General features: G+C 36.2%; 1 protein-coding gene across 2 annotated transcripts in view; it reads left to right on the top strand.

Moving 5' to 3' along the window:
* The window catches only part of COL21A1 (collagen type XXI alpha 1 chain), a gene marked incomplete at both ends in the record, with an annotated part of 87,871 nt that overhangs the window by 7,750 nt on the left and 53,391 nt on the right, over nucleotides 1-26,730 (top strand). Inside the window, 7 exons of one of the 2 annotated variants that reach the window (XM_084257451.1) lie at nucleotides 27-200; nucleotides 1,381-1,458; nucleotides 1,899-1,907; nucleotides 2,479-2,562; nucleotides 9,701-9,763; nucleotides 23,831-23,884; nucleotides 23,975-24,028. In XM_084257451.1, the coding sequence (XP_084113577.1) occupies nucleotides 27-200; nucleotides 1,381-1,458; nucleotides 1,899-1,907; nucleotides 2,479-2,562; nucleotides 9,701-9,763; nucleotides 23,831-23,884; nucleotides 23,975-24,028 (516 nt within the window). The remainder of the gene's footprint in view (nucleotides 1-26; nucleotides 201-1,380; nucleotides 1,459-1,898; nucleotides 1,908-2,478; nucleotides 2,563-9,700; nucleotides 9,764-23,830; nucleotides 23,885-23,974; nucleotides 24,029-26,730) is intronic. The other variant, XM_084257450.1, reaches the window with a different exon arrangement.

The following is a 26,730-nucleotide window of genomic DNA, read 5'->3' on the forward strand; positions in this document are numbered from 1 at the left end:
TTGTGATTCTTTCATACTTTCTATAGACACTATTTGATGAAAACTGGCATCAAATTCGCCTTTTAGTAACAGAAGAGGATGTTACACTATATATTGATGATCAACAAATTGAAAACAAGCCCTTACATCCAGTTTTAGGGATCTTTATCAGTGGGCAAACACAAATTGGAAAATACTCCGGGAAAGAAGAAACTGTTCAGGTAGGTAAATAATGATTTGCTTTTTGCATTCTATAAAATGGAGGTTTTGTTGTCCTTTGTAATAGTATTTACTTATTTTGGCTGTACTTACTTAGCTGTGTTTTCCTCTAAGATACTTAATAAGAATGCATTAACTTCATTAATAAAGTTGAGGCTAAATTAAGTGATACATATAGATAAAAAATGTGATTAGTTTCAGAGTAGGAAGTTATAAAGGATTCTTAGCAGCTGTAAGGATAAAATCAGATTAACTCACTGCAGTTCCTCATAAGAAATATGATATTTTTGTTATCTCTTTAAACTGTTGAATATATGTATAGTTTGAGAAGTGTGTAAGAGATGATTAGTTCTTGAAAAACCTGTATTTGAAAAGTATGTTTTTCCTTTTTTGTTTCTATTAAAGCAAAGACTGTGACATTGAATTGTATGATTACATATGTAGTCACTATATGTTAATAGCACATGTCAAATTGTGGTAAATAAATAGTAACAGATGCTGGGCCTCACTCATCACACAGCAATCATTCCAGCAACTAAATCTCTGAAACTAAACATGGCTTTTTTGCACCCACCCTATACAATCAGGAATGTAATAGAGTTTTAGAATAATCACTGAGAGCCTGGGAAAGCTTTTCAGTGATGTAAAATGCTCTTTAGAATAGTTGTTATGCTGTGGAAGCTTCAATAGTTTCCTGAAGGAAATCAGAGATATCTTTTTGGTTTTAGGGAATGTTACTAAATTTGAGGAGCTAGGTGAGCTTGTATCTTTGTACTTTATGACAACATTCAAATACTGCATTTTTATTCCTATGATGTAAACCTCACATGATTACTACTATAGTGACTCTATGTATCTGAGTTGCTCTTATAAAAGAATTAGCTTGTGCTTCAACTTGAGATTTTTTTTATTTATGTGTAGAAGATCTGGGGTATAGGCTGGAACTTTGGTGGGTGAGAATATTCACCAGAGACAGAGTGGGGAGCAGAATGGGTGGATTTACTGAAATACACTGCTGAGGGGAGCAGTGGGCAAGGCCGGAGAGGTGTGCTGCGCCTGTGGGTTAGCTTCCTAGCCGGGGATCAAACTCAGGCCGTAGGGGTGATAGTGCTGAGACTTAACCCAGAGGCCATGATTGAGGCCCTGTGTATCAACTTTGACATGTTGGGTTTATATTCTTAGTTTGATGTCCAAAAGTTGCGCATCTACTGTGACCCAGAACAGAACAACCGGGAGACAGCATGTGAGATTCCTGGATTTGTGAGTAGGACTGATTATTTTTTCCAAGTGTTGCCTAAATACTTATAGAAAAATACATAACAATCAGATAATATGTGAGCCTTATTTAAAATATAAAGTTAATTTGTTCTTTAATTTTTAATGAAAGCAAACTATCATGTGTTCCATTACTAAAATAAAATTATAGTGTCATTGTGTACATTTGAATGACAGACTCCAAGATAATGTTTTTCCCACATCAATCTCTGATTGTGACTTTTCCTATTATAAATTTGGTAATTACATGTATAAGAAATTTTTTAGAATGGTTGGAAACAAATATTTTAGCTTTTGCTGGTTTAGATTTTTTGGTATTTTGTACATCTTTAACCTGGACAATGAAGTAGCTCTACCTTAAGAAAATAATTTAGACATTTAATTAAATGCATGTTTTAATGCAGATTTGTTTTTGATTCTTTCAGAATGGCGAGGTAGGCATGGATGCTATTATTCTTAAGGTAATCTATGCCTTGTGGAAATGTTTCATTTCCTTCCATCAACTGTAAGTATATTAGACAAATAGAACCCATATTTTATGTGACTTAAGTGTAATTGATATTCACGGCTCTTTGTGATTTGGAATTTCTTTTTTAAATAAAAACTAGAAAGCAATGGTAGGCTATCTTACTGTTTCAACCAACCTGCAGACCCATACACATGTACATAAACACATATGTGCATTTTCTTTTTTTTTAAGATCTATTTATTTATTTATACAAGAATCAGGGTACAGGCCAGATGTGTGGGAGGGTGAGAGGATTCACCAGAGACAGAGCGGGAAACAGAACAGGCAGACTGAAGAAATACACTACTGAGGGGAGCAGCGGGCCTGAGAGGAGAAGTCTGTGTGCCGTGTGGGACCCTCGCCGGCTGGGATTGAACCTGTGCTGCAGAGGCTGCAGACAGCTTCACAGCGCGGTGCTCAACCGCCTGCACCACCAGGGGAGGCCCCATATATGTGTAGTTTCATGTTCATTGTTTATTTCCATTTTGTCTTTGTAGTGCCTGAATGGTCCCAGTGACGTAGGTTCAACTCCAGCTCCCTGTATTTGTCCTCCTGGAAAACCAGGACAACAAGGTCCCAAAGTGAGTAATACCCAACTTGCTATTTTTGTTAAAACATACAATCTGAACTAAACAAAGGCTTACCGTTCTTAATCACCTTTGGGTCTATTGTGATATTTCCACCTAACTCCTTAGGACACTAAAAACTTGAGTTTTAATGATTTTTCTGAAGTGTATATTTGAATCTCTAATCTTGGAACTTAAAAATAATACCCCCAGCCCACAACCAAGTAACAGAGAGTTATTAATTTGTTGATTTGTCTATTTTTTTCCCCAAATACTACTGCTTGAGTCCAAGAATTATACTTCCTTGCAACCTGTAAAAAATGAAAGCACATTTGTTTTAAATTTTTAAATGTCTAAATTCTTAAATTGTCAAAATAATTTTCAGATGAAAAAATGAAGTAAAAAGCTTGGGGTGAATTAAATAAAATACTCATAGACACAAGCACAAGACAGACATGCACATGCAACTCTAATGAATGGCATTATTCTGGAATAGTTTATCACCCAAACTCAACAGCAATTTAGGCTAAGGATACAACTCAGATTCGACTGTTAGCTCGGTACTGACAAAGTCTCCTTATCCGTGATCCACAGAAGGTGAGCCCAGAACTCCTAAGCAGACTACACTGTTTTAGCAGATCCTATAAGAATCTGTGAGTTGGGGAGGAGATGTTCTAGAGTTTTTTTCTCAGAGTCAGGTGAAAGAAAAGTTACACTGAATATCCAGACCAAAAGAAGCTAGGCAGAATCTCTCTAACCCTGCTGTCATCAAGTATGTCCTCAAGAAGTGCTGAGTGTATATTGTGTGGGACATGAGGCTGACTTCTCTGATCTCATACTTTTCCTGAAGATAATGGAAAAGGTGAATAGATCCTTTCTTTTTTTTTCTTTTTAATTTCGTTTATTTTTTGCAATGTTTCAGAGATGGTTTAATATCCTTTTAGATCTCACAGTTTTTTGTTTTAAGAAGGAAAGAGAAAAGGAAAAATATATAAAAATGATTTTAATGTCAGGAGTTTGATGTTTAATTCTTTGAGGCAAATATATTTATTTAGTTCACTTAATCATGTAATAATAACTTAGAAGAATATATGCTTTTAGGTGTATTCATAAATGCAGATATGTGTATATAATATGTGTAATCATTTGTATATGGGGAACCATAACAAGTATACTACATTGTAACCAGTAATGGCTTATATAATGCAATGTTCTGAATATATTTCTGTGCTATTATGTATGAATTAGTTTGCTATTATGTAAATTGATACTAGCTATGGCATCACTTAAGACACTGTCTGAGATACTAAACCGTTCAGTGGTTTGTCTGTTACAGGTAAATCTCAGGGGGGTGGGGAGCTCAATGGATTATGATGGAGGCCTGTGGGTGCTTCAGTGTGGAAAGGCTATGGTGACCACACCGGAGAGGGGAAATCCTATACTTTCAAAATACTAGCCAGGATGTAAAACAGAGGTACTTCAATAACAATTAAAAAAATCTTGTTGATTTAATTTTATTTTAAAATATTAAATAGAAATAATGGCTAACTTAAAAGAAAATATGATTTTCTACCTGAGAGGAATGGTTTGTATATTGATCTTCTATTATTTGAAGTAATCATAGTAATTTTTGTTAAATATGAATTGTATTGTTCATGACTTGGAATTTTCTTAGTGTTTCTGTCACCACAGCTGAAATTTTTAGATTTTGGAGTTCAGGGCAAACATAATTTACTCTTTGTCTATTTTGTGGATGTTTCTCTATTCATTTTCATGTGCTTGTACATGAGGTACTTCAAATCTAGCCATTAAAATCAGAAAAGAAACGTAATATAAGAGGGGCCTCTCCAGTGGTGCAGCGGTTGAACGCTGGGCTGAGAAGCTGCCCGCAGCCTCTGCAGTGCCGGCTCGATCCCCGGCTGCTCCCTGGCTGCTATAGGGGAGGGTCCCACATGGCGCGCAGACCTCTCCTGCCGCCCGCTGCTCCCCTCAGCAGTGTACCTGGTCCTTCTGCCTGCTCTGCTCCCCACTCTGGCTCTGGTGAATTCTTTCACCCTCCTGCACTTCTGACTGCACCCAGTGCTTGCATAAATAAATAAATAAATCTTAAAAAAAATGAAATGTAATATAAGAAATACAAGCATTGACTCAATATTTCATTTCAAGTAATTCTACGTGGCTTGGAATTTGAGTTTAGCACATGATAGTAAATTTATTTTGTAAACTATTTTGAGATTACGTTTAGAAAAGTGAACCCAAGCCTTCTTAAGTAACCATGTTTTTCAGGATGCCTTGACATACAGGAGAAATATCTATATGGTATAGGAGAAAACATGTAAGTCAGCTTGGTGTGACCTCCCAGAGGACTTAAAAAATATTTATACAGTTTATTTAACTCAGAATGTAATATATAAAAGGACTTGATCTGAAAGAGATACATGTGGAAATCAGTCCGTTGATGTGTGACCTGTCACTGCCCAGGTGTTTTTCTGACTCTCAGTGAGGTTCCGCTACCCCTAGTGTCCCTAAGGAACTGTCCATTTTGGGGGGGAGGCACCAGATGCCTCTGGTGTTTTCTAATTCATTAGTGATTCACAAGTAGTCCCGTAGTGATACCAATTTTCATTCACATGTTTCTGCGGCAAATTTTTAGCACACCCTTTATCTTATCTGGCAAAGCCCCTGATTTCCAATATTTCCAAGCTTCATGTGTTCCTCATCTTTTTCTTCTTTTCTTAGTCATATTCTAGCCCCACAGCCACCTACTACTTTAAGTGAAATTGCAGTTTTCCACCAATCTTCAAATTGGCATGCCTTCTTGATCTGCTTTCCATTTTCTTCAGAAAATCTGGCAGGAGGACAGGAACACACACACACTATTCCATCCTTTTAGGGCTCTTTCCCCTGGAGGTGGTTCCTTACCCAGATCAGGGACCTGTATGTGAAAAACAGAATCCTTAGCAACAAACTAAGTTGTACTTTCTTTAGAGAATGTTCTGGCTTGGAAAATTGATAGGGTTTTAATTGGCTCTACAGAAGTTGGACTAAAACAGACAGTGATTTTACTACAGAGCCAGCCAAGACTTATTGCTCATTTTTGTTTGATGCTCTCTGGAATGTTTTGCAGGTATCTGTCAGCTACCTGTAAAGAACAGATCTAGTCTATTAACCAGAAATAGAGTTTGGGATGCTCAGTGTTGAGTCATGAGACGATCACAGTGGACAGATGAGTATGAAAGTACTTCACAGTGAATGTTAATACAATCTAATTTTTTCTTTGTTAGTTCAGTGTCTAGCTTATTGCTTAGTAGTAATTTTTTTATGTAAAAAATAATGAAATCTCTGAAAAAATAAGATTGAAGATTGACTTTTCTTCCCACTTATGCTATATGAAATGTCTTTGTTCTATATGAAAGATCCATTCAATCCCAAAATAAGAACCCCCTTTCAAATGACTTGTGCGTGCAAATGGCAGCTTCCTCTCTTCATCCCACTTCAGCAACCATATGAAATATTTGTGGGGACAAACTCCCAACATTTGATCTAACCTTGAATGTTAGCTCTATTAGTTTAGAAGTAGAAAGAAAACATTCTTTTTTCTTTTTTTAGGCAGGAACATTCTTAAATAACCTTTTTTTGCTCTGAAATACCACTCTTTCTATGTCCATATCCCTGCTGATTGCCTTTGTTTCACCCCAATAATTCTACCAATTAGATATTTGAGCTATCAAATATTTTTTGATAATTTGATTTTATAATACCTCTATTTGTAATATAAAAAACTTTGGAAAATTTTAGGGGTCTCTCAGCATTTGCATTTTTATGCTTATTTTCCTAGACTAAGTAGATTATTCTAGCATAAGAGAGTGACTGTTTGAGTTTTGAAGAGATTGGTTTTGTAATCTGGACAAGGTCAGATATTTACATCAGATAATGCTGTGGAGGCTGGAGTGGCATGAAGGTGCAAGGATTTTGTGAAGAGGACTTACAAATATGCTTTGAACTCATGCTGCAGTGTCTATGGATGGCTTCATAGGTTGCATCTTAACCCCTTGCACCATAGGCATAATAAAATAAATCTTCAAAAAATATATATGCTTTGAGCATAAGAATTCCACAGACATTTGTTTTCAATGAGCAACTTAAAATTTTACTTTTGTAAATACAACTGTTTCTTACTTTAATCATTCATATTTACATTACCAAATGAGTTAAGAGGACACATTCAGAGGTGGTTTAGTTTCATCCATGAAATTTCCAATCTTGTCAACAACTCAAAAAATACTGTGGCACAAATCAGCTCAACATAAATAAGTATTGCTTTTAAGCTGAATATTTTTAAAAATTCAAAAAAGTATAAATGGTTCAATTAGAATATATTGGATTGGCAATTTAGTCATGGATGTATAGTAATGTCATATGCCCAGTTTAATGTGTTTGGAAATCTTTTTCTATGTTAAATTTGTTAGCCATCACCATGTCTGGTTTTGATGAGTGTAAGCATTTAACTTGGGCAGAGATATAGTAGTATTTAAGAGCACAGACTCTGAATTGATGAATTTCTGTTCCCATCTCCACCAGTGTTGTGCGAACTTGGGCAAGTTATCTTACCTTCCAGGGCCTCAGTTTTCCCATGTATAAAATGGGAGTAATGAAAGTACCTGCTTCACAGGTATTAACTAACTTAATATATAAAAATCTCTTAAAGCAGTAATTACCATGTAATAATCAATGTTGGATACCAGCTTTTTCTATAGTAATAAACATTAGTTTTTATTTAATTGAACTTTTCTCCAAAATTAGTTTGTTTTACCTTTTTCTTTCAATTGTACAGAAGAAAAAACAAATCTACCTGTCTTTGCAAATAATTCAGGATAGCATTAGTCAAAATAACCAATAAAATCTACCAGCAACACTAAAATCTGTCAAAGAGATTATTTTCCTTCTTGGGCCTGTTGACCACTGTTATGGCCCTTGTACAGTAACATAGGATTTATATTGCGGTGATTTCTTTTTTTCCTTGAAGCTTAGTTTTGATTCACTTAAGATGTTGTTAAGTATGTTTTGTACTTTCATACAGTCTGAAAACACAAATCCTTTTTTCTTTTTATGCCAAAGCTTTATTTGAGTTCCTTCGTAGTAGAGGTTAAATACCCTCAGATCCTTTTGATATCTTAGATTTTTGCTGATAGCTAATATTCTACAAGTGAAATTAGTCACTACCAGGAGATTTGATTTGAAATAAGTCAATCAGAGTATAGTTATAGCTCTACTTGTTATGCAGCACTCTCCAGAGAGAGAGAGAGAGAGAGAGAGAGAGAGAGAGAGGGAGGGAGGGAGAGAAGAAAAGAAAATAAGGACCCTGTTTTTAAGGTGTCTCAAATTCAAATGACAAATAAACACTAAGCAAGGGAAACTTTGAGAAAACACTAGTTATGAAAGGTAAATAGTGATATAGAAACTGCTATAACATTTAAATAGATGAAGCCATCAGAAGAAAATAGAGTAATGTGAATGTAAGTACAGTGATAGAAATTTTGGCATACAGAGTATTAAGTGGTAAAGGAAGAAAATTTCTTCCCAGAAGAAAAAAAAAGATGAAATTTGTTGAAAGGCAGCAGCAGTGAGTACAATCTGTACATGAATAAAGGATGGCAGGGAGGCTAGAGATTAATTTGGATTCTCTAAAATAAGAAGAAAAACCTTGTAACTCCTTGGAGGCCAAGAATGTTGTTCCCTAATGCCCAGCTCACACTGGAAGTCCTTGGATTGGAATTACAAATTACACTTCCTCAGCAAGACATTTCATGTGTCAGCACGGCTTTTCTCCCTGGATTGATTGTTATTCTTTATCTCCTTTTAAAATGACATTTCCCTTCTTCTCAGTCTTTCCTCATGCTAAGCCTCTTGAGACAGCTCCTGAGTGAAAAGCCCATCCCTTCTTTATTGACTCTTATGGAGTTCACTAAGTTCTTTTCATTTTTCCTGTTATGTTTTAGGAACAAACCTCCCCAGCCAATAATCTGAAATAGTCTTTTAGACCAGCAAATTTGGCTCTGAAAGTACCCTCAGCAAAAGTGTTTAGTTAACGTGTAATCGCTGTGATCTATCTTCTGTGAATGATCTCCTGATGAAAATAATGAAAAATTATTCAGTTGAAATTGGTTTCCTCTGGGTAGTAGTTTATTGATGTTGATGATTGAGGTCTCATGGTTTTCAACAAGATACCCCAAGTGGACCAAATAGCCTCAGAGATAGATGAATGTGATGCTATTTTTCAGGCTTTCCTTAGAATTAAGTTATAAAGCACCCTCACCTCACAAAAGAAATATTACTCTTACTACTTTTTTCATTGGTGGGGGCCATCTGAATGGTCTACACTGGTCATAGAGCAAATAAAGACATGCTAGAGTCCCACAAAATGTGTCTGGGCTCTTTGCCATGTTTTTTTGAATAATGTTAGTGAGGACGAAAGTTGTTTTCACCTTTTCTTGGGTAATACTTGTATTTAAGGACTATGGGGGTTAGACAGGATTGCTTAACCTAAGTCTATTTCTTATAAAAACACTCAAATTTTAGAATTCTAACATTGTATTACAATGAAATTCTACATATAGGCTGAGACACATTGACTGTATTGAAAGAAATGCCTGTTGTATAGTTTTAAACTTGCATCCTATGTGTAAGATGGCCTGTAGACTTTTTTTTTTAATTGATTACAGTTGAGTTAGTACATCATAGTTCACTAATATCTATAGTGTAGCATTTAGAATAGTCTGTAGACTTAAGAGTGAAATATTGTTATAATGAGACCGTATTTGCTATGACACTTCATAGTTTCAGAATTCTGAAAATGCATCTTACCTTAAAAATTGACATTTTTACGTCATTGAGAGGTATTTTACTTGTTATTCCTGGTGTGCTCAAGGAAAAAAGTCATTGAAAGTTTTATATAGTAAGTGGTCTTTGTTTGTTAATGATGGTATTTAAAATATGAAATCATCTTTCTAACCTTATTTTGGGACTTCTGTTTGTTTATATTTAAATATACAAAAAGCCACAAAATAATGAAATTCACTTTAAACCTCAGTGGGACTCTGACTGCATCACTGTGGTTGGCTCTTACGTACTGAGAATTTTTCTTCTTCTATAGGGTGACCCTGGACAGCCTGGGAATCCTGGCTACCCTGGACAACCGGGTCAAGATGGTAAGCCTGTGAGTACTGAAAGCTTAGTCATCTCCAGTACTGGGATTACAGTATCAAAGGGAAATTTGCATCAGGCAGAGTTAAACACGCAAGAAAGACATTGTTCAAGACTATTGTAATAGCGAAGAGAAACTGAACCTCCATTAGCTAAAACAGAGGGAGGGAAGGTTTGGAAATGGATCCAGTGGAAAATACTGGAGTACTTCGGGAGGAAAGTTGATAGATGGAATGGAGCAAATTGAAATTTTCCAGAGTTTAGCAATGTTTTTTTCTCTGATTAGCCGATCTGTTTTTGCTAATGATTGCATTTCTAAGGGATGGCTCCCAAGTCCTTGAGAAAGACTTATCTGGGTTATAAAGCTGGCAAGAAGCTTATAAAATTATTTGTATCTCAACTGGGTAGAAAAGAATTTATAATTACTAGTTTTCTGAAGTAAATTTTCTAAGAAAAGAGGTCAGAAGCTAGAGTCAGGAAGAAGCCTGTCTAAAGTTAGCCAGTACTTACCTGAAAGGGTAGATGCCATCTTTATGAATGCCTTTTCTCAGCGCAAGGCTTAATCCATTGCACTCCCTATAAGGTAATCCCTTGTTTTCCCCAAATCCCTTGACTGCATAATTTGTGGGGGACTGTGTTCACTCCATATACTGAAGAAAGCAAAACCTTTAGTCCAGCTGAGGGAAATGCTAAGTCACTCTGTCAATAGATCAGTGTTATGGTTGCTTTTTGGGTGTCTTACTTTGAAAGTGCTACATTTAATGCTACATTTAAAATGTGAGTTGAGTTCTCATTATCAGTGAATAGCTGAGTTCAGACATCTTTTAATCTTTTCCCTTTAGTGGAAGTTTTCAGGTTAAAAATCTTTTTAAAGGTGTTACTATTTCCCTAAAAATACATGCATTGGTATGTACTTAAAATACTAAAAAATTAATAATTTTCATGGTATAGGGTTCAAGAGAACTTAAAGGTCATTTATGACTTATGGAAATGTGAAACAAACCTACTTTACAGCACTTTAGGCAAATATTTACAGATTAGTCCCCTATCAACTTATTTATAACCATCATAGACATTAGGAATTAGCATTTGAATGTTAAAAGAAAATGTCATCAAAAAAGTTATTACATTTTTTATTATGATGAAAATAATTTTTCTTTAACATGAGCTATTAGCTCTTTCTATATAGCAGTGGGTAAGTTTATTTTATGGGTCAATAATATTCAAGGAACAAAAGAACCATATCAGTATCACAACCATTAGGATAGAAGAGGATCTTTTCAGGTCCCCGAGAGAGATTTGCTGATAACTTTAACACAGCCAACTATTGAAGAAGAAGTGTTATGCTCTGGCCTTTCATAGGAGCTTTGCACAGGAAGAAGTCAGATGCGCAGTTGAGCCTTTCTAGAGAGAGATCCTCAAAAGAGTCTGAATTGGTAACAAAATGGTGATAACTGGAGCATCAGTGAGCTGAGGGCCGTGGGTGACTGGAATAATGTGCTCAGCTGATCCAGTGGATTTCATTCTAGGAATGATAGCAACCCATTTGTAAATTTTGAGAAAGGAAGTAACTTGATCTGCCTTACTTTCTTGAAAGATAAATGTTAATATTAAATGGAGAGTTGGGGTTTTTTTGGGGGGGCTGGTAAGGAGACCACATAGAAGGTTATTTCAAGATTCTAAGAGTGAAGATTGGCTTGGAGCTAGGGTGATGTGGTTAAACAGAGGAGAAATAATCAGTTTCTGGATTATTTTTCAGTGTAAAGTGGACCGGATTTACTTGCAAATTATACATGAAGCATGAGAGAAAAAGTTAAGGGATACTCAGAGAATCTTAGCTTGAAAACTGGATGATTTCTGGGTACCACTTACTGAGCTGGGCAAACTGGGAAAATTTAAGTTTTTGTATGAAAAATCAAGAATGCATTTTTGGACATGTTGGAGGTGTCACCTAAGAGGTTGGATATAAAAATCTTCAGGTCAGGAATATGTTTGAGAATGAAAACACATAGTAGGGACTCTTTTGCATGTAGGTGTAACCAAAACCACACCAAAGTGGATGATATCATTTAAGGGACTAAGTAGGGAGATAAGAAGGGATTCAGCTTAGGACTCTCTTACAGAGGGTGAAGTGAGGGTAGAAATTGGGAAAGAATGATTAGAGAAGTAGGAGCTAAATGAAGAGAGTCTTGATTCCCCAAAGCCAAGTGAAGAAAGTATTTCTAGAAGGCGTGGTCAGAGTGTGTCATTGTGTTATGAGGTTTTTTAAAAATGAGGTCTGTACCTAGATAGTTGGATTTGGTGTAGGGATGTCATTGAGGTGTTAAGGAGGGTAAATATAAAAGTTGGTTGAAATAGGTTTGTGAAAGTGGGAGAGAAGACAATGACAGTGAATGTAGATGTTTCCTCTGTAGGATATAATGGAGCACAGAGAAATGGAGAAGTGTGGGGGAGGATTGGAAGGTGGGGATATTGTAGCTTCTTTTTTAATGATGAAAATGAGTCAGAGGAGGACAATTGGTGATTTGGGAGATATAAGATATTTGCTGAAAGAAAAATCTTAGCAGGTGGGAGAACATTGTTTCCAGACATTGTTTCCAGAGTTTGGTCTCTGACAGTAAGGACAATTAAAAGTTATATGGCATAGTCTCAGGCCAGCAAGTACAGAAACATTTAGGTGGTATATTTGTAAGAAAAAAGGATGAGAAAATTATTATCAGATTGCCTTGTTTAAATTGAATGAAAAGAATAGATTCCAAACCTAACATCTCCTCTTTTGCCTTTATCCTTAACTGTTCTTGTTATGTGCCGACATTACCTTGTGACTTCCCTTATAACCCATCAACTTCAGTTTGAAGTATCATGGGACTTTGCTGTATTCCCTCACTGACTGCAGCCCCTTAATCTACCAAAGATACTGCCCTGAGGGCCTATGTGAGTTCCGCCTTGATCACAGTGGGTAAGAGGAGTTTTATCAAGGTGAGCCCTCTGCCTGGAGGCCCCTTCCTTGGGGATTTCTCAGTGTGTACTGGCAGCTGCAGCATCTTCCCACCTCCAAAGCAGGGACAGCTGTCATCTGTTAACTACCTTATAATGACAGTGCTGCTAAATTATTTAAACTTTCATTTTTTCACTGGGGAAAAGTCCTGTGTGGTGTTCAGATATGAGAAGTAAACAGATTTTACGAAGGCCATCAGCTCTAGCTTACTTTTTTTTTTTTTTTTGCTTTTTAAAGTGAAGCACTGGAAATTAATTTTATTTAGCTTGCTGTAATAATCACGGACATTACTCTATGCATCTTATTTAAACCATACTAGACTTACTGTCTCATCTCATCCAATATGTATATATGTGTTTTCATGAATGTGTGTATAATTTTATGTATAGCTATACACAGTATCGTTATAAAAACATTAAAGAAAGTACAAACCAACTGTGGTAGATAACATCCACATGCTAATCTACAAGATTTGTGAGTGTTACTGTAGGGGGCAGGAAGGACCACAGTGCAGGTTTTCTGATCCAGCAGACCGGGTAAAGGAGGAGTCAGAGTCCTCAGTGGTTTTTTGCAGGTCTTTTATTGGGGTTACCAGGTACACAGCAGGCAGGGGTGCTGGGGGCCGGGAGGCTGGCAGGCCTCCCAAGTCTTCACTCTATCTCTCCGCCTTTTTTCGGCTTCTGCTGCTCTTGCTTCTCTCTCGGCTTCTTGGCTTCTGCTGGCGTCCCCATGACGCCGACCTTAAAAAGCACAGTCTTAGCCCAGGTGAATCCCATCTACCTATGCCCACACCCTACCCCAGGTGCCCCCCCATCAGGCATGCATTCAGGACCACAAGGATCCATCATCTATCCTGATAGCGGGAGGGCAGAAAAGCCTGACATTTTTCCTTACCCTACAGTTACCTTGCAAGGCAAAAGGCACTTTGCACATATGATTGGATTTAGAATCCTGAGATGGGAATATTATCCTGGCTTACCTGGTTGACCAAATATAATCGCCACCAGAGGTAGGCAGAAATTTCAGAGCTAGAGAAGGAGATGCAATGATGGAAGCTGAGATCAGAGTGATGTGGTCATAAACCAAAGAATCTAGGCAACCTCTGGGAGCTGGAAAAGAGGAAACATAGAATCCCCATGAGACCTTCCAGAAGGAGTGCAGTTCTTCTAATACCTTGAGTTTCATTCTGAAACCCATTTCAGACTTCTGGTCTCCAGGACTATAAGAGAGTAAGTGTGTATTTTCTTAAGCCACTATGTTTGGGGTAATTTGTTTCAGCAGCAATGGGAAACCCATACACTAACCCAAATTCCGTTTACCCAAAGCATGACTTTTTTCTTAAATACCCCACCAACCCCCATTTCTTTCTCTCTGCAGAAGATAGGAGGTTGGGTGGTCAGGCAGGCAGGGCGAGCTGGCCTGGGAGCCAGAACAGCTGAGGGTCATTAGTGTGCAGCCAAGGCAAGCACACAGCGGGAGTGGGAAGGTGTGGGCGGGGCCTCTGGCTGGTGATTGAAGCCATCTGGACTAAGGAAACTTGGATGGAACAATTTGAAGGGAATTCTGCTTTGTTTGGATTTGGTTCTGTGCAATCCCCCTCAATAAGCAATTTGAATCTCTTTCACATTATAACCAGGCCAAGTCAACTGAAGCTTTAAATAGGAAATTATTCCACTCTGGAGAAATACTAATTTTCATAAGGAAAATGCCTTCAACCAAAATTAAAGAGTTATTTTCAAATCCTTCCACTCCTTTCTCGTTTCTCTATCAGTTAAACATCTATCAGCACAGTGTCAGAGCATATTACTACTTTATCATTTTAAAAAGGGATTATAAAGACAGAGGCTGAGTAAATACTTAAAGATCCTGATAGGCTATTCAGAGTAGTACAACCCTTAAAGACAGTATAATGATATAAAATTGACCCTTTTTAAAAAAAGGTCTTATGTGGAAACATATACTAGGACTAGTTTATGACTTTGTAGTTGTTTGCATTTTTATACTGCTCATTTCAGCCTATTTACTGTCATTACTAAATATTCTTTCTAAAAGTTTAGCTGAAGTAATAATACATTATAACAGTATAAAAATCTGAGGTGTGCATCACTGAAAAATCTCAGTGCACCATTGAGAGTCAGTGTATTTACAAACCATATTAAGTTCACCATCAAAGTTGATTTCTAACCTCACCATTTAATTGTCCCCTTTGTCCCAATTTACCCAATCATCCCTCCTTCCTTTCTGGTAACCACTAATTGGTCTTATAGTCCAAAAGTTTATTTTTATTTGATTTATTTCATTTTCTGTTTTGTTTTTTCTATATGCCAAATATGAGTAAAGTCTTACAGCATTTGTCTTTCTCTATATGGCTTATTTCAATAAGCATAATCAACCATGAAAAAGGATGAAATTTTTGGCCTCCCCAGTGGCGCAGAGGGTTGAGCACAGTGCTGTGAAGCTGTCCACAGCCTCCACAGTGCTGGTTCGATTCCCGCCCAGGGAGATTCCCTCATGGCTCGAGAAACCTCTCCTGTCTTGCCCGCTGCTCCCCTCAGCAGTCTATTTCGGTCCTTCTGCCTGTTCTGCTTCCTGATCTGTCTCTGGTGGATTCTCTCACTGTCCTGCGCCTCTGGCCTGTACCCCAGTGCTTGTATAAATAATTCTTTAAAAAAAAAGTAAAGATGAAATCTTGCTATTGGCAATAACATGGGTGAACATAGAGAAAATTATTCTTACTAATTATTCTTCATGTAGTTAAAGTAGTTAACTGAAACCAAAGTCCTAGCTGGTTCTGAAGAGATCTCAGGGTAATTTTGCACTCTGCTTTGCTTTTAAAAGTTGCTTTGCTTTTTTGAGCCTCAGTTGCTTTATCTGGAAAATAAGATGGTGCCAGATGAAGCCCAGATTCTCTTCAATACTGATTATTTTTAAAGTTTAAAAAATATTTTTTTCATTTTTTTTTATTTGAGGAAACATTGGTTTACATCACTGTATATGATTCAGAGTAATAGGTTTATACTTGTGAGGTTTATATAGGTTTATACACCTCCTGAGGTATACATCACCACACACCACCTACCCCAGAGCACCCATATCCATTTATCTTATACCTTGGGCCCACTCTTTCTTTGTTCCCACACCCCTTCTCCTCTAATGGATTCAATTCTGCAGTCATTTCTAGATTTTGTTTTGGCTAGTTCTATCAGTTCCTTTGTTCTGTTCCTCTATATTCCACGAGTGACATCATTCGGTATTTGTGTTTCTCCCTCTAGTTTATTACACATAGCACAACCCCTTCTGAGTTTTTAAGGTTTCATATTTGCTGAGAAGGTGGTCATATTTGCTGAGAGAGGAGTTGAGCCTTAAGAAGTGGTTGAGGAAGACTGTATACTGCTCTCAATAGACAAACAGTGAAATGGGTGGTGGTCTCACTCAGTGACATAGTGGTCCCTTAGTCCCTGCCCTTCTACATGTGCCCTTACTGGTTTAGAGAATCGAGAATGGGGCCAGCTTTCTACAGAGGGGGAAAACCTACAAGAATGGTACTCAGTGCAGCTGGGGAATTTGAAAGTATATGACTTTATCAAATTACAAGTATAAAGAAAAAAGGGTTGGCAAAGATTAGTGGTAGGTAAAGTTGGGTAGGAGGGAAAATCAAAGGGAGATTGCAGAGTCCATTAAATGATTATGATGACTTTAGCTTTCCATTGGAGTGAGTTCAGAAGCCAGTGGAGGGCCTTGAGTAAAGGAATGGTGTACTAAAACTTGTTTTTAAAGGAGTTTACTCTGACTTCTGAATTGAGAATAGGTTTTGGGATGATGAGGGCAAATGCAGGGAGATGTATGAGAAGGTCCTTTAACTCAGGAGCTTAGTGATGGCAGCTAGCGTCAGGATGGCAGTGGTGAAGTGGTGAGAACTGCTTCCATTCTGGGGATGTTTGCAAGTTAGAGCTGCCAGGATTTGCTGATGTACTGGATCTGTGTTTGATATGAAGTGAAGAAATTTTTGTGATGAAATGTGAAAATTTGGAGTAGATAAAATTGGGCAAGAGGAATAAGGAATTGGTTTTGGTTATATTCAATTTTTACATTAAATGTCCAAGTAGAAATTTCATGTGTGTAGTTGAATATAAAAATCTCAGATTCAGGATGTTTTCCCTTCTGGGAACATCTGCTTTTTGTTCTTTGCCCATTTAAGAGATGTGGTATTTTACATACCTATCCATTAGAATTTTTTATACATTAAGATAATTTTTTAAGTGAGAAAATACTGATTTACAGCACTGTAGAAGTTTCAGGAATACATTTTCATACCTCAGCAAATATATATACCATACCAAACCCACCACCAAATTCTGGTTACCCTACAGCACCATCCTGTTGGCCCCTCAACTCCCCAACTTTTTCCATTCTGGAATCTACACAGTATTTTGTCGGAATTGAAGAGTATATTTTTCTTTTGATTTGTTGTTTTGTTTTGTTTGTTTTCTTTCTGTATCTTCCACGTATTAATGGAATCACAAGGTCTTTCTTTTCCATTTTACTTAATAAAATCCTCTCAAGGTCACTCCATATTATCACAAATGGCAAGATTTCATTTTTTTATAGCTGACTAGTCTCCCATTGTGTAATATAACACAGCCTTTTCCACTCATCAATCAATGGGTACTAAGATTGTTTCTATATCTTGGCTAATGTGAATAGTGCTGCAGTAAACACAGCAGGGCATGTATTCTTTTTGATTAGAATTTTCATGTTATTTGATATATATGTTGTGATTATTTCTTCTAGCTGTTTGCATGTTTTTACTTTTTAGAAATATAAAATTTTCTACATTCAAATGTTTCACTTATTTCTTTCAGTCTTTTTTGAGCACTATAAACTCTAGCATACATTTATTACTTTATTTTGTTTTTGAAGAATTTTTAATCTTTGATTTCATTTTTATATTTTATTTTAATATTTGGGGTGACATGAAATTATTAAAGATCTGCCACACTTAGAGAATGGCTGTTCTTATGTAGTGAAATCCAACTAGTATAAATGTATAACTCTTACTTGTTTGGGAGATGTCATTTAACTTTGGTGAAAATGGGAGTAATATATTTAATGGGACTGTTTAAAAGACTGATGCAATTTTTGGCATTGTTAGAAAATATATGATAGCTATATTAAGAAAGATGACAGTCCTGTTTTTGGAGTGTTGCATTTGGGTTAGGATACTACACATTAGGGACATGGAAGTTCTGGAATTCATTCAAAAGAGAGTAACTGGGAGAGAGTAAGTCCTCAGAATTTAGCATATGGAGCAGGATTTACCGAAGTTAAGGTATAATCCAAAAATGAATGCTGTTTTCAAATACTCAAGAATGATGATTGAAAACAGGAGGAAATGAAGGAAAACTAGAAGATAGGTTTGCAGAATAAGCTTGACAGGGGATGAATAATTAGTAATAGTACAATAGGACCCACGAGACAATATTTTTATGCCTTTCTCTTTTCAGGCTCTTAACTGAATATGGTACCAATTGTGAACTCAACAGTTTAAGAGCTGTGGGGAATTTGTAGCTGAGTGCCATGAAGATTAAAGACCTGGAAAATGGGATACATTAGGATACAAGCCAAAGGAGTGACTATTACTTAGGCTTGGGAAAAAGAATCACAAAGGGCAACTTAATTATAAGTGTAGGAAATATCCTTCTAGAGAGAATAGTGTCTACCTCAACTCTCACTTCACCTCAGTCAGGATTACTTAGCAGAAAGATTTATTGTCTCACAGTATTCCACTACCATTGAACACACACACACACACACACACACAAACACACGTCTATCCTCATGAGAGTTTCACTGATAAAACTAAAATGTGGATCATATACCATGAATGAACTATCGTAAGCTTGGGCATTTTACTTCCTTTTCTGTAAGCAATGTTATTTAAAAAATCTCTTCCACAAAGCTTTCCTAGATAACATTTATCTGACTCATTTATTTTTCTGCAATGTTCCTCTCATGTAAATCTCATATTATGGGTCTTTCCAGATTTAACTTATGTGTCTTTGAAATAGGTTTCTTATATTTTATGTTATACTTATTATGTAAAATAATGGTAATAAGTGCATAGACAATATTATATGTATTAATATTATTTGTATATTTATTTAAATTATTAAAAGAATTGTGACACATCTAGCATATATGAGTTTAAAGATAATTTCATGCTTATGTTGTCTTTCTTTGACTATAATCTGCATGAATGCAAGGTGCTTCTGCCATTATTTTAAAAGCCCTCAGTAAAAGTGACTAGTTTGGCTTAATTTATACTTATATGTCTGTGTGCTTGTTTATTCATTCTTTTATTCATATGCCCAATATGTCTTTGGCATATATTTTTTTTCCTGGAGCTCTTCTAGGCTAAGGAAATTTAACAATGAACAAAAACTTGCAATTTTGAAGTTCATATTCCACTGGGAAGAGACCAATGATAAATCCAAAATAATAAAAAAAGCAAATAATATAAGATGGTGGTATTGTGGAAAACCATTTATTTATCAGATTACAAAAGAGGGAATGAAGATAACTATTAGTTGCCTCCCTATGAATATAAAGTGTAAGTACCAGAGATTTAGGTTGTGATGTAACAGTTACTAAAAATGGTATCAATTATTTAAGAAATTTGCTCAGTCTCCTTTGGATAGACCTATAGTATACCTTTAAGTATAACGTTACTCAGAGAATGAGACAACTTACCTACATGTAAATAATTTTGTGACTCTAAGAACTGAGTGATATCTGTAGACATTATTTGTCATAGGTCAGCAATGTTTTTCTTCCATGCGCAAAGGCAAATTATTATAGGAAACTAAATAATATTGCTTTGAATTTATTATCCGTCTATATCTACCTAAGGGAGGTAAGATTAGATTTAGATTAAATTTCATTTATAGTAAATGTAGTTTCCTTTATTTGGAAGAGCATTTTTATTTTTTTCCCTACTGAAGCATACAGTTTCTCATTGTCAAATATAACATATTTACATTAGTTCATAAAAAATATATTTGAAATATTCTTCCTACTTCATATTTGCAATCAGTTTCACAATATTTTTCTCCAGAGTTCCTCTCTGCTAGGGATATCACCAGCATCCTGCTACATTAGCCAGGAACATGTCATCATTCCACATCTCTAAACTTCTCACCTCTCTCTATAAGCCACAGTCAGGTTAAACGAAATATACCTTCAATGGACTCAGGTTCTACCCACCATTTTCTTTCACCAGCAGGAACCTGGTGTTCAACCTTTTCCTTTCTCCTTTAAGCTTTCATCCACATTATAGCAAGTGAAATTTTCAAAGCTTTAGTCTAATTGTGTGATGACTTGGACAAAAGACCAAAGGAATGACCAACAAGTTGTTCGTGTACCTGTAACCTGATGCTCCAGTCTTGTTTATGGCATTCTTTCCAATGTTCTTTTCTTTTATCTTTATGACCATGCCTCATCCTATCATGCTGCAGGGCACACTGAAGGACTTCCTCTTATATGTTATGCTTTCTTTAGTATTCCTTTGAGCTTGTTTCTTCAGAGAGCTTTCCCTGATTGCCTACTCTTCATCTCCCTTAGAGTTCAGCTCCAGCATAATTTTACATATTTCAAAATTTAATATTTTAAGATAATTTAATACGTGACCCTTTACAAACTAATTTGAGGTATCAGTTAAAGCATATCAACAGTTATAGTTGGATTAGGTGGCAAACAGACCAGTTTTCATATTAGTGATATATGGAAAGGTGCAGATTTATAACTACTCTTGAAGTTTAATTGTACGGAGCTGCCTATTACTAGAAGAATCCACGGTGGACATTAAAGTATATACTTGATTTTGGTTACCTAGTTACCCTGGCTGTATACTTAGGAATATCTGTTGGAATTTTGGAAAACTTTGAAGAAAATTTCATAATAGGATAAACTTTAAATTGCATTCTTACCTATAAAAAAGAATATCCAGAATGATTTCTCTGGGTTTTATTGTCATCTTACATTTAGACTATTTAAAAGAAACCAGTTTCTTTAACCTCCTTACTAGCTAAAAATTCTATATATTTAGATTGGCAGAATATTTTATGGGATGATTAGAAATGGACTCAGAAGATTTTGTGACCCTTGCACACTTCATGATTTAATTTCCTTAATTTCCATTTCAATGCTATACATCTTTCCTGGAGCATTGTAACTATGAATCATGGAAGAAAGTTTAGTTGATTCTGTATTATTCAACCCTACAATTTGGCAGTGAGAATATTTTTTCCCTAAAAAATGACTCATTTACAAGGAGACTTTCTGTTAACATGGAAAAGACTTAAATACTGTCAAAAGTCTTTGAGATGGGGGTGGGGTGGGTATTTATTTGGACCTGCTAATTGCAAAATGGCAAAATTACTGTTGAAAATACAAATAAAAATCATGTGAACATTACATTTCTATTAAAAAAAAGCAAAAAAATGTACATTTAGAAAAATAAACCCAGTTAGCTATTTGAAAAACCTTATCATTTTTACTATTTAAGGGCATTTTCTTGTTATAATGTGCCCTGCTTGAGTCAACTAATGTTGTTATTTTTTCCTTGCTCTTCTTGGAAATTATTCTGTGTTGTAATGTTTCTCCCCATTAACCTTTAAGTCCAAAATTGTGTTTGTGAATTTCATCCAATTTCTCCTGGTGATTTGCCCTGGGATCCCCCAGCTTGGTTATGGTTTTGGTTTTGTTTTACTTTGTTTCAAAGCATACTTCCTCTAACTTCTAAAATAATTAATTTTTTTTGTACAACTAGTTTTTAAGAATACATTTCATGTAAGTTAAAAAAGAAAATAGTAACCTGATGCACATATTGTGGGAGGCATTTATTACTTTTGTGTTGCAAGACAGCAAAAACAGGCTACTGTAAGAACACTGAGACCATAAATACCTTCAGTTTTAGGTTGGTGTGACTGTTTCAAAGGGTTAAAATCCTATCAGCGGTGTCTGTTATCCTGATGGTTGTGGAAAGACCGGAATAACATTCTACAGAAGTGTTCTCATGGTTTTGCACAGTTGTCATTAAGTCGGAAGAAGAAAGAGGTTCACATTTATTGAGTTCGTATCATCTACCAGACAAGTTTACCTGTGACTCCTTTTGTTTCTTTTTAGAAGTGAAAAGAATTATCCTGATTTATGGTAAGAAATTGAGGCTAATGAAATCCCACAGAAAGTAAAGGGAGGAACAAAGATTCAGCCCCCAGATTTTTCCAGTTTCAAAATTCATTGTCTTTCCACCTCATTTTGTTGCCTCTCAGGATTTGGGGATTTGATGACTCTGCCTGAGGTCACATTATGAGTCAGAGGTGAGCTGGGAACACAGTCCAGGCCATCTCTATGTTGCTTTAATCCAATAAAATGTGATGCATACAGTATAGCAAATGCATCACATTAATTCTCTGAAGAGGAGAGACAGTGTGGCAGCTTTTGATCTTCCACAAGATTAACTTTCTAAAAATCTAGTAACACAGATATGACATTTGGCTTAACTTTTGAAAAAATGTGAAAGAAAAATTATGCAGTAAATGTGAACTTTTCAGATGACCAATCATTTTGATAAATAGCCAATCTCCATGGTAACTTTCTTTTGAGGAATTCTATGAAAATTCTTTTCCTCTGGGCACTCAAAATTCTAAGCAATTTAAAAGTAGTTTGGCAAACCAACTTCCTTCTGATGAGCCATCAATAATAGGACATCTGATCCACCAGTAAGCATTTTCTGATATAAGATTACTGTCCTGTCAACTCAATAGTTCTGCAACACTGGGCCAGATACTTAATCTTCTGTTCCTCACTTATGTGAAGAAATAAATGGGTTTGAAGGAAAAGATGAAGTGTGATAATAGAAAATCATCATCATCCTGGAAGTTACTAAGCGTATTTTAAAAAAAAAACAAGAAATGAAAGAATTGTTAAAGGGGAAAACAATGATCTGCGACTGATCTTTCTGAAACAGACATTATTATTGTTGTTGTCAGTAGAGCAACAATGAACAGTAAAAGGAATATTTGAAAATTTGAATAAGAAAACAGATTTTGGTGTTTCTAAAATTATGGTTAAAAATGTGATAACAAGTGAGCTGGTGAATATAAAGACCCTTAAATAGCAATATGGAAATGAATGTTTTCAATTTAAGAATAAAGATAAGATACAAAGATATCTGTGTCAATACTCCTAACAACAGAAAGCTGTATGCAAACAGTAAGACAGGAGGAAGCTGAAGTATGAATAGAATGGTCAAAAGATGGAACCTACAGAAGAGTTAAATGTGCTGTCAGGTGCCAGGTGATCAAGTCAACCTGACTTTGAGCTTGGGAAACTAAGAAAACTGCTCAGAACTTACAAGCTTGATTGCAGTTTAGTTACCATGTACTGAGTGAAGAATTTTTTGCCTATCTGAAAAATTGTGCCATTTACCAGGGGTCTAGTTAATGAAGAGATGTGAAGAAGCAGTGGAGGCAGAAGTGATCCCAGTCTCAGCAGTTATTACAACCTTTGGGGCTTGGGGAGTGGGGAGCATGTTACAGCCACATTCTTGGTGTTAACATTAGCATCTTTCTGAAGTGAGCTGTCCAAAAGCTGTTACAGATTTACTCTGAAGAATTAACGTTATCAAGGTTTAGTTTATTTCCAAGGTTATCATTAATCTGGCACTTTAAAAATGTATTACATTTATTAATCTTCCAGTCTTAGGTGTTTTTCTCTTGAATATATTTGTAGTGTGCCAAGCATTTCTTGAGAATCTGTAAACACTGGCTCTGTATTTCCATGCCCAAACATTTTTAATTGAAGCATATCTGGATGTTTTTATTAATCTAGAGATATTTAAGACCTTTCTCCTACCTTTTAAAAGATTCCTAAAGACTGAAGGGTAGTAATTCCTTATTAAGCATTTTAAAACTGTCAACGAGTGGAGTCTTGGGTGTAAGAAGACAGGAGTGAATCCTGAAATGAGGGTTGCTATTTCTGAATATAATGAAATAATAACTATTTCTTGCTACTTGTCTTTAGGGATATCAAGGAATCTCAGGATCACCAGGTGTTCCAGGATCCCCAGGGATACAAGTAGGTAATTTTTTAATATACATTTTAGAAATACAGTTTCCAATTACCAAAAATCATTATTAACAATATTTTACATTGTGATTAATTTAGGGAGCTCGAGGACTACCTGGGTATAAAGGAGAACCAGGGAGAGATGGTGATAAGGTAAACACATACAAACAAAAATGTATACTTCCTCTTAGTCACTTAGGGCAGACAAAGAAGTATATCTTTGGTAACTCTTATTCTTTCTATTGCCCTTGGTAAATTCCAAGACTTGGGGGCTCAAAACTTTGTCAGTGGCCATTGGCTGAATAATACAGACAGAAGGCTTTTATCACTAAATGAAAGTAGTTATCATTAGATACCCAATGTCAGATGAAACAGGTGCTGGCATTGTCCTGATGCCATATTCTCTCCCTGTGGTGAAGCTCAATGTAAGCTCCTTGTGGTCAAACTACCTTCTTAGAGGTTAGTGAATTGTATGAATGGAATGTTACTTGTTAGCCTCAGAAAACCCTAGTATCCATCTCCAGTATAGGTGCCAATCTGGCAGGTGACCTATTGGCTTAACTTTACTAGACTTTTCTCTTCAGGTGTCTATTGTATTGCTGACTCTCTTTTTTTTACAAGTCTGAGATATGCTAAGCTTCCTGTTGAAGAACATGGCTTTGAATGTCAGTAACTCCCTCTGGATCCAAGAAAGCCTATTGGCCCTGGTAACTGGTCTGCAAATCAGATACTTATTTATATTTGCTCAGACTCCCATGCAGATTTGTTGGCTTAATTCCTAAAGCACAGTAAATTCTTTAAAGACATTTTTCTGTTTGTTCCTGTAAACACACACACATACAATTTGTATTAACTTGTATTAATTATAAAATTATTACCTTTTTAAAATAATGTACACAACATTAACATCTGAGAAACACTAATTTAGGCTATGTTCATGTTTCTATAGTTGCTTATGTTTGTGCAGAAAATTATAACTGTTGAAATTTCATCTCTGGAGTCTGATAAATTGCTACTTTTAAGCTATTTGATCTTTGGCATGATACTGAATATCTCTGAATCTTTCTTCGTTGACACAATATTGATTTCCTTACTGGTTTATCAAGGGGATTAAGTGAAATAAAATATGAAAAATACTTAGCATGGATCCTGGTACAGTTTTTCTTTAATAAATGATTGCCATTTTATTGTTCTGTTTTGTTCATTAAATAACATGATTGCAATTGGGATGTAGATTGAGGTGGTTGTGGTGCCATGGGCAAGACATTGGTTAGAACAGTCATCAGGGCAAACAGGAGGCTTAGTGACTGGAAAAGAAACAAATAAGATGAAATAGGTCAGGGCAGCTTTATAAGCAGGAAAGGGTTAGAGGAAGTAAAACAGTATGGCCTTACTTGGATAATTCCTGAAGTATAAATACTCTTCTTTTTTTTTAATAATTTTCTTTTTTTTGAAGATTTATTTATTTATACAAGAACTGGGGTACAGGCCAGAGGCGTGGGTGGGTGAGAGAATTCACCAGTGACAGAACGGGGAACAGAAAAGACAGACTGACTGAAATACACTGCTGAGGGGAGCAGCGGGCGAGACAGGAGAGGTCTGCTGCACCATGTGGGGATCTCCCTGGTAGGCTAGGAATCGAACCCGTGCTGCAGAGGCTGCAGACAGCGCTGCACTCAACCCGCTACGCCACCGGGGAAGCCCTAAAAACTCTTCTTACCTGCCGAATGGCTGTGGGCAACTAAGAAGTTTCTGCCCATCTAAATGATGGAAAAATCTTCAGAGCCCATAGGGAGGAGGCCAGACCCACAGGAGTGGGAGAGATCTTTTATTTTTTTTTTTTTTCGTGATTTCATCAGAGACAACCTGACCTCTTCCAGGTGAGCAGGGGATTCCACTAGGAAAGTGAGGAAATCTGTCTGTCGGAGATCCTGTGCCAGACACCTCACATACATTCTAGTCTACAGGATCTTTACTATTTCTTTAACATTCTCACAAATAGCCTGAGTTGGTAATTGATAGAGGGATGCAAATAGTATGAATGTGTGAATGAATATATCTGAATGGGTGAATAAATAAATTTGGGTTTTAGAGACCAGATATAAAAGGGGGAAGACTATTTGCTCATCTTTAGAGATGAGCTAGAACTAGAGTAAATTTTTTTGGGGGGGGAGAGAGATTGATTTATTTAAAAATAAAGGAATTATAACAAAATTTTTTAAAGATTTTTTTATTTATTCATGTATACAAGAACCAGGGTACAGGCAGATGTCCAGGAGGGTGAGAGGATTCACCAGAGGCAGAGTGGGGAACAACAGGCAGACTGACTGAAATACACCACTGAGGAGAGCAGCAGGCGAGACAGGAGAGGTCTGCCTTGCCATGTGGGTATCTCCCTGACCGGCCAGGATGGAACCCACGCTGCAGAGGCTGCGGACAGCTTCACAGCGCTGCGCTCAATGCCTGTGCTACCAGGGAGGCCCAAGATATTTATTAGTCATATCTTAAAGTAACTGCTCTGTTGCTTGGGGTTATTGTGATTTCTTTATATAGACGTATGTGAATTTTATAAAGCCATACATTTTCTCAAATATATATATATATATATATATATATATATGATAGGTGTTTATGTAAAGGTATCTGTTTTCAGCTAGTAATGATTTCATCCAGAGTTGATTGTTTTCTGAATTGCATTAATTGACAATAAAACTCTGGTGAGACACAGTCATCGTGGGTCTAAAATCATAATCAATATATGCTACCATCTAAGTCCCTATTCACATTCCCTGTGGCTTCAGAATTAGCTAGTGTGATTATCTAGAGTTAAAATAATACAGTTAAGTTAGCTTTTC

The sequence above is a fragment of the Talpa europaea genome (genome assembly GCF_964194135.1).
Source record: "Talpa europaea genome assembly, chromosome: 2".
Lineage (NCBI taxonomy): Eukaryota > Metazoa > Chordata > Mammalia > Eulipotyphla > Talpidae > Talpa > Talpa europaea.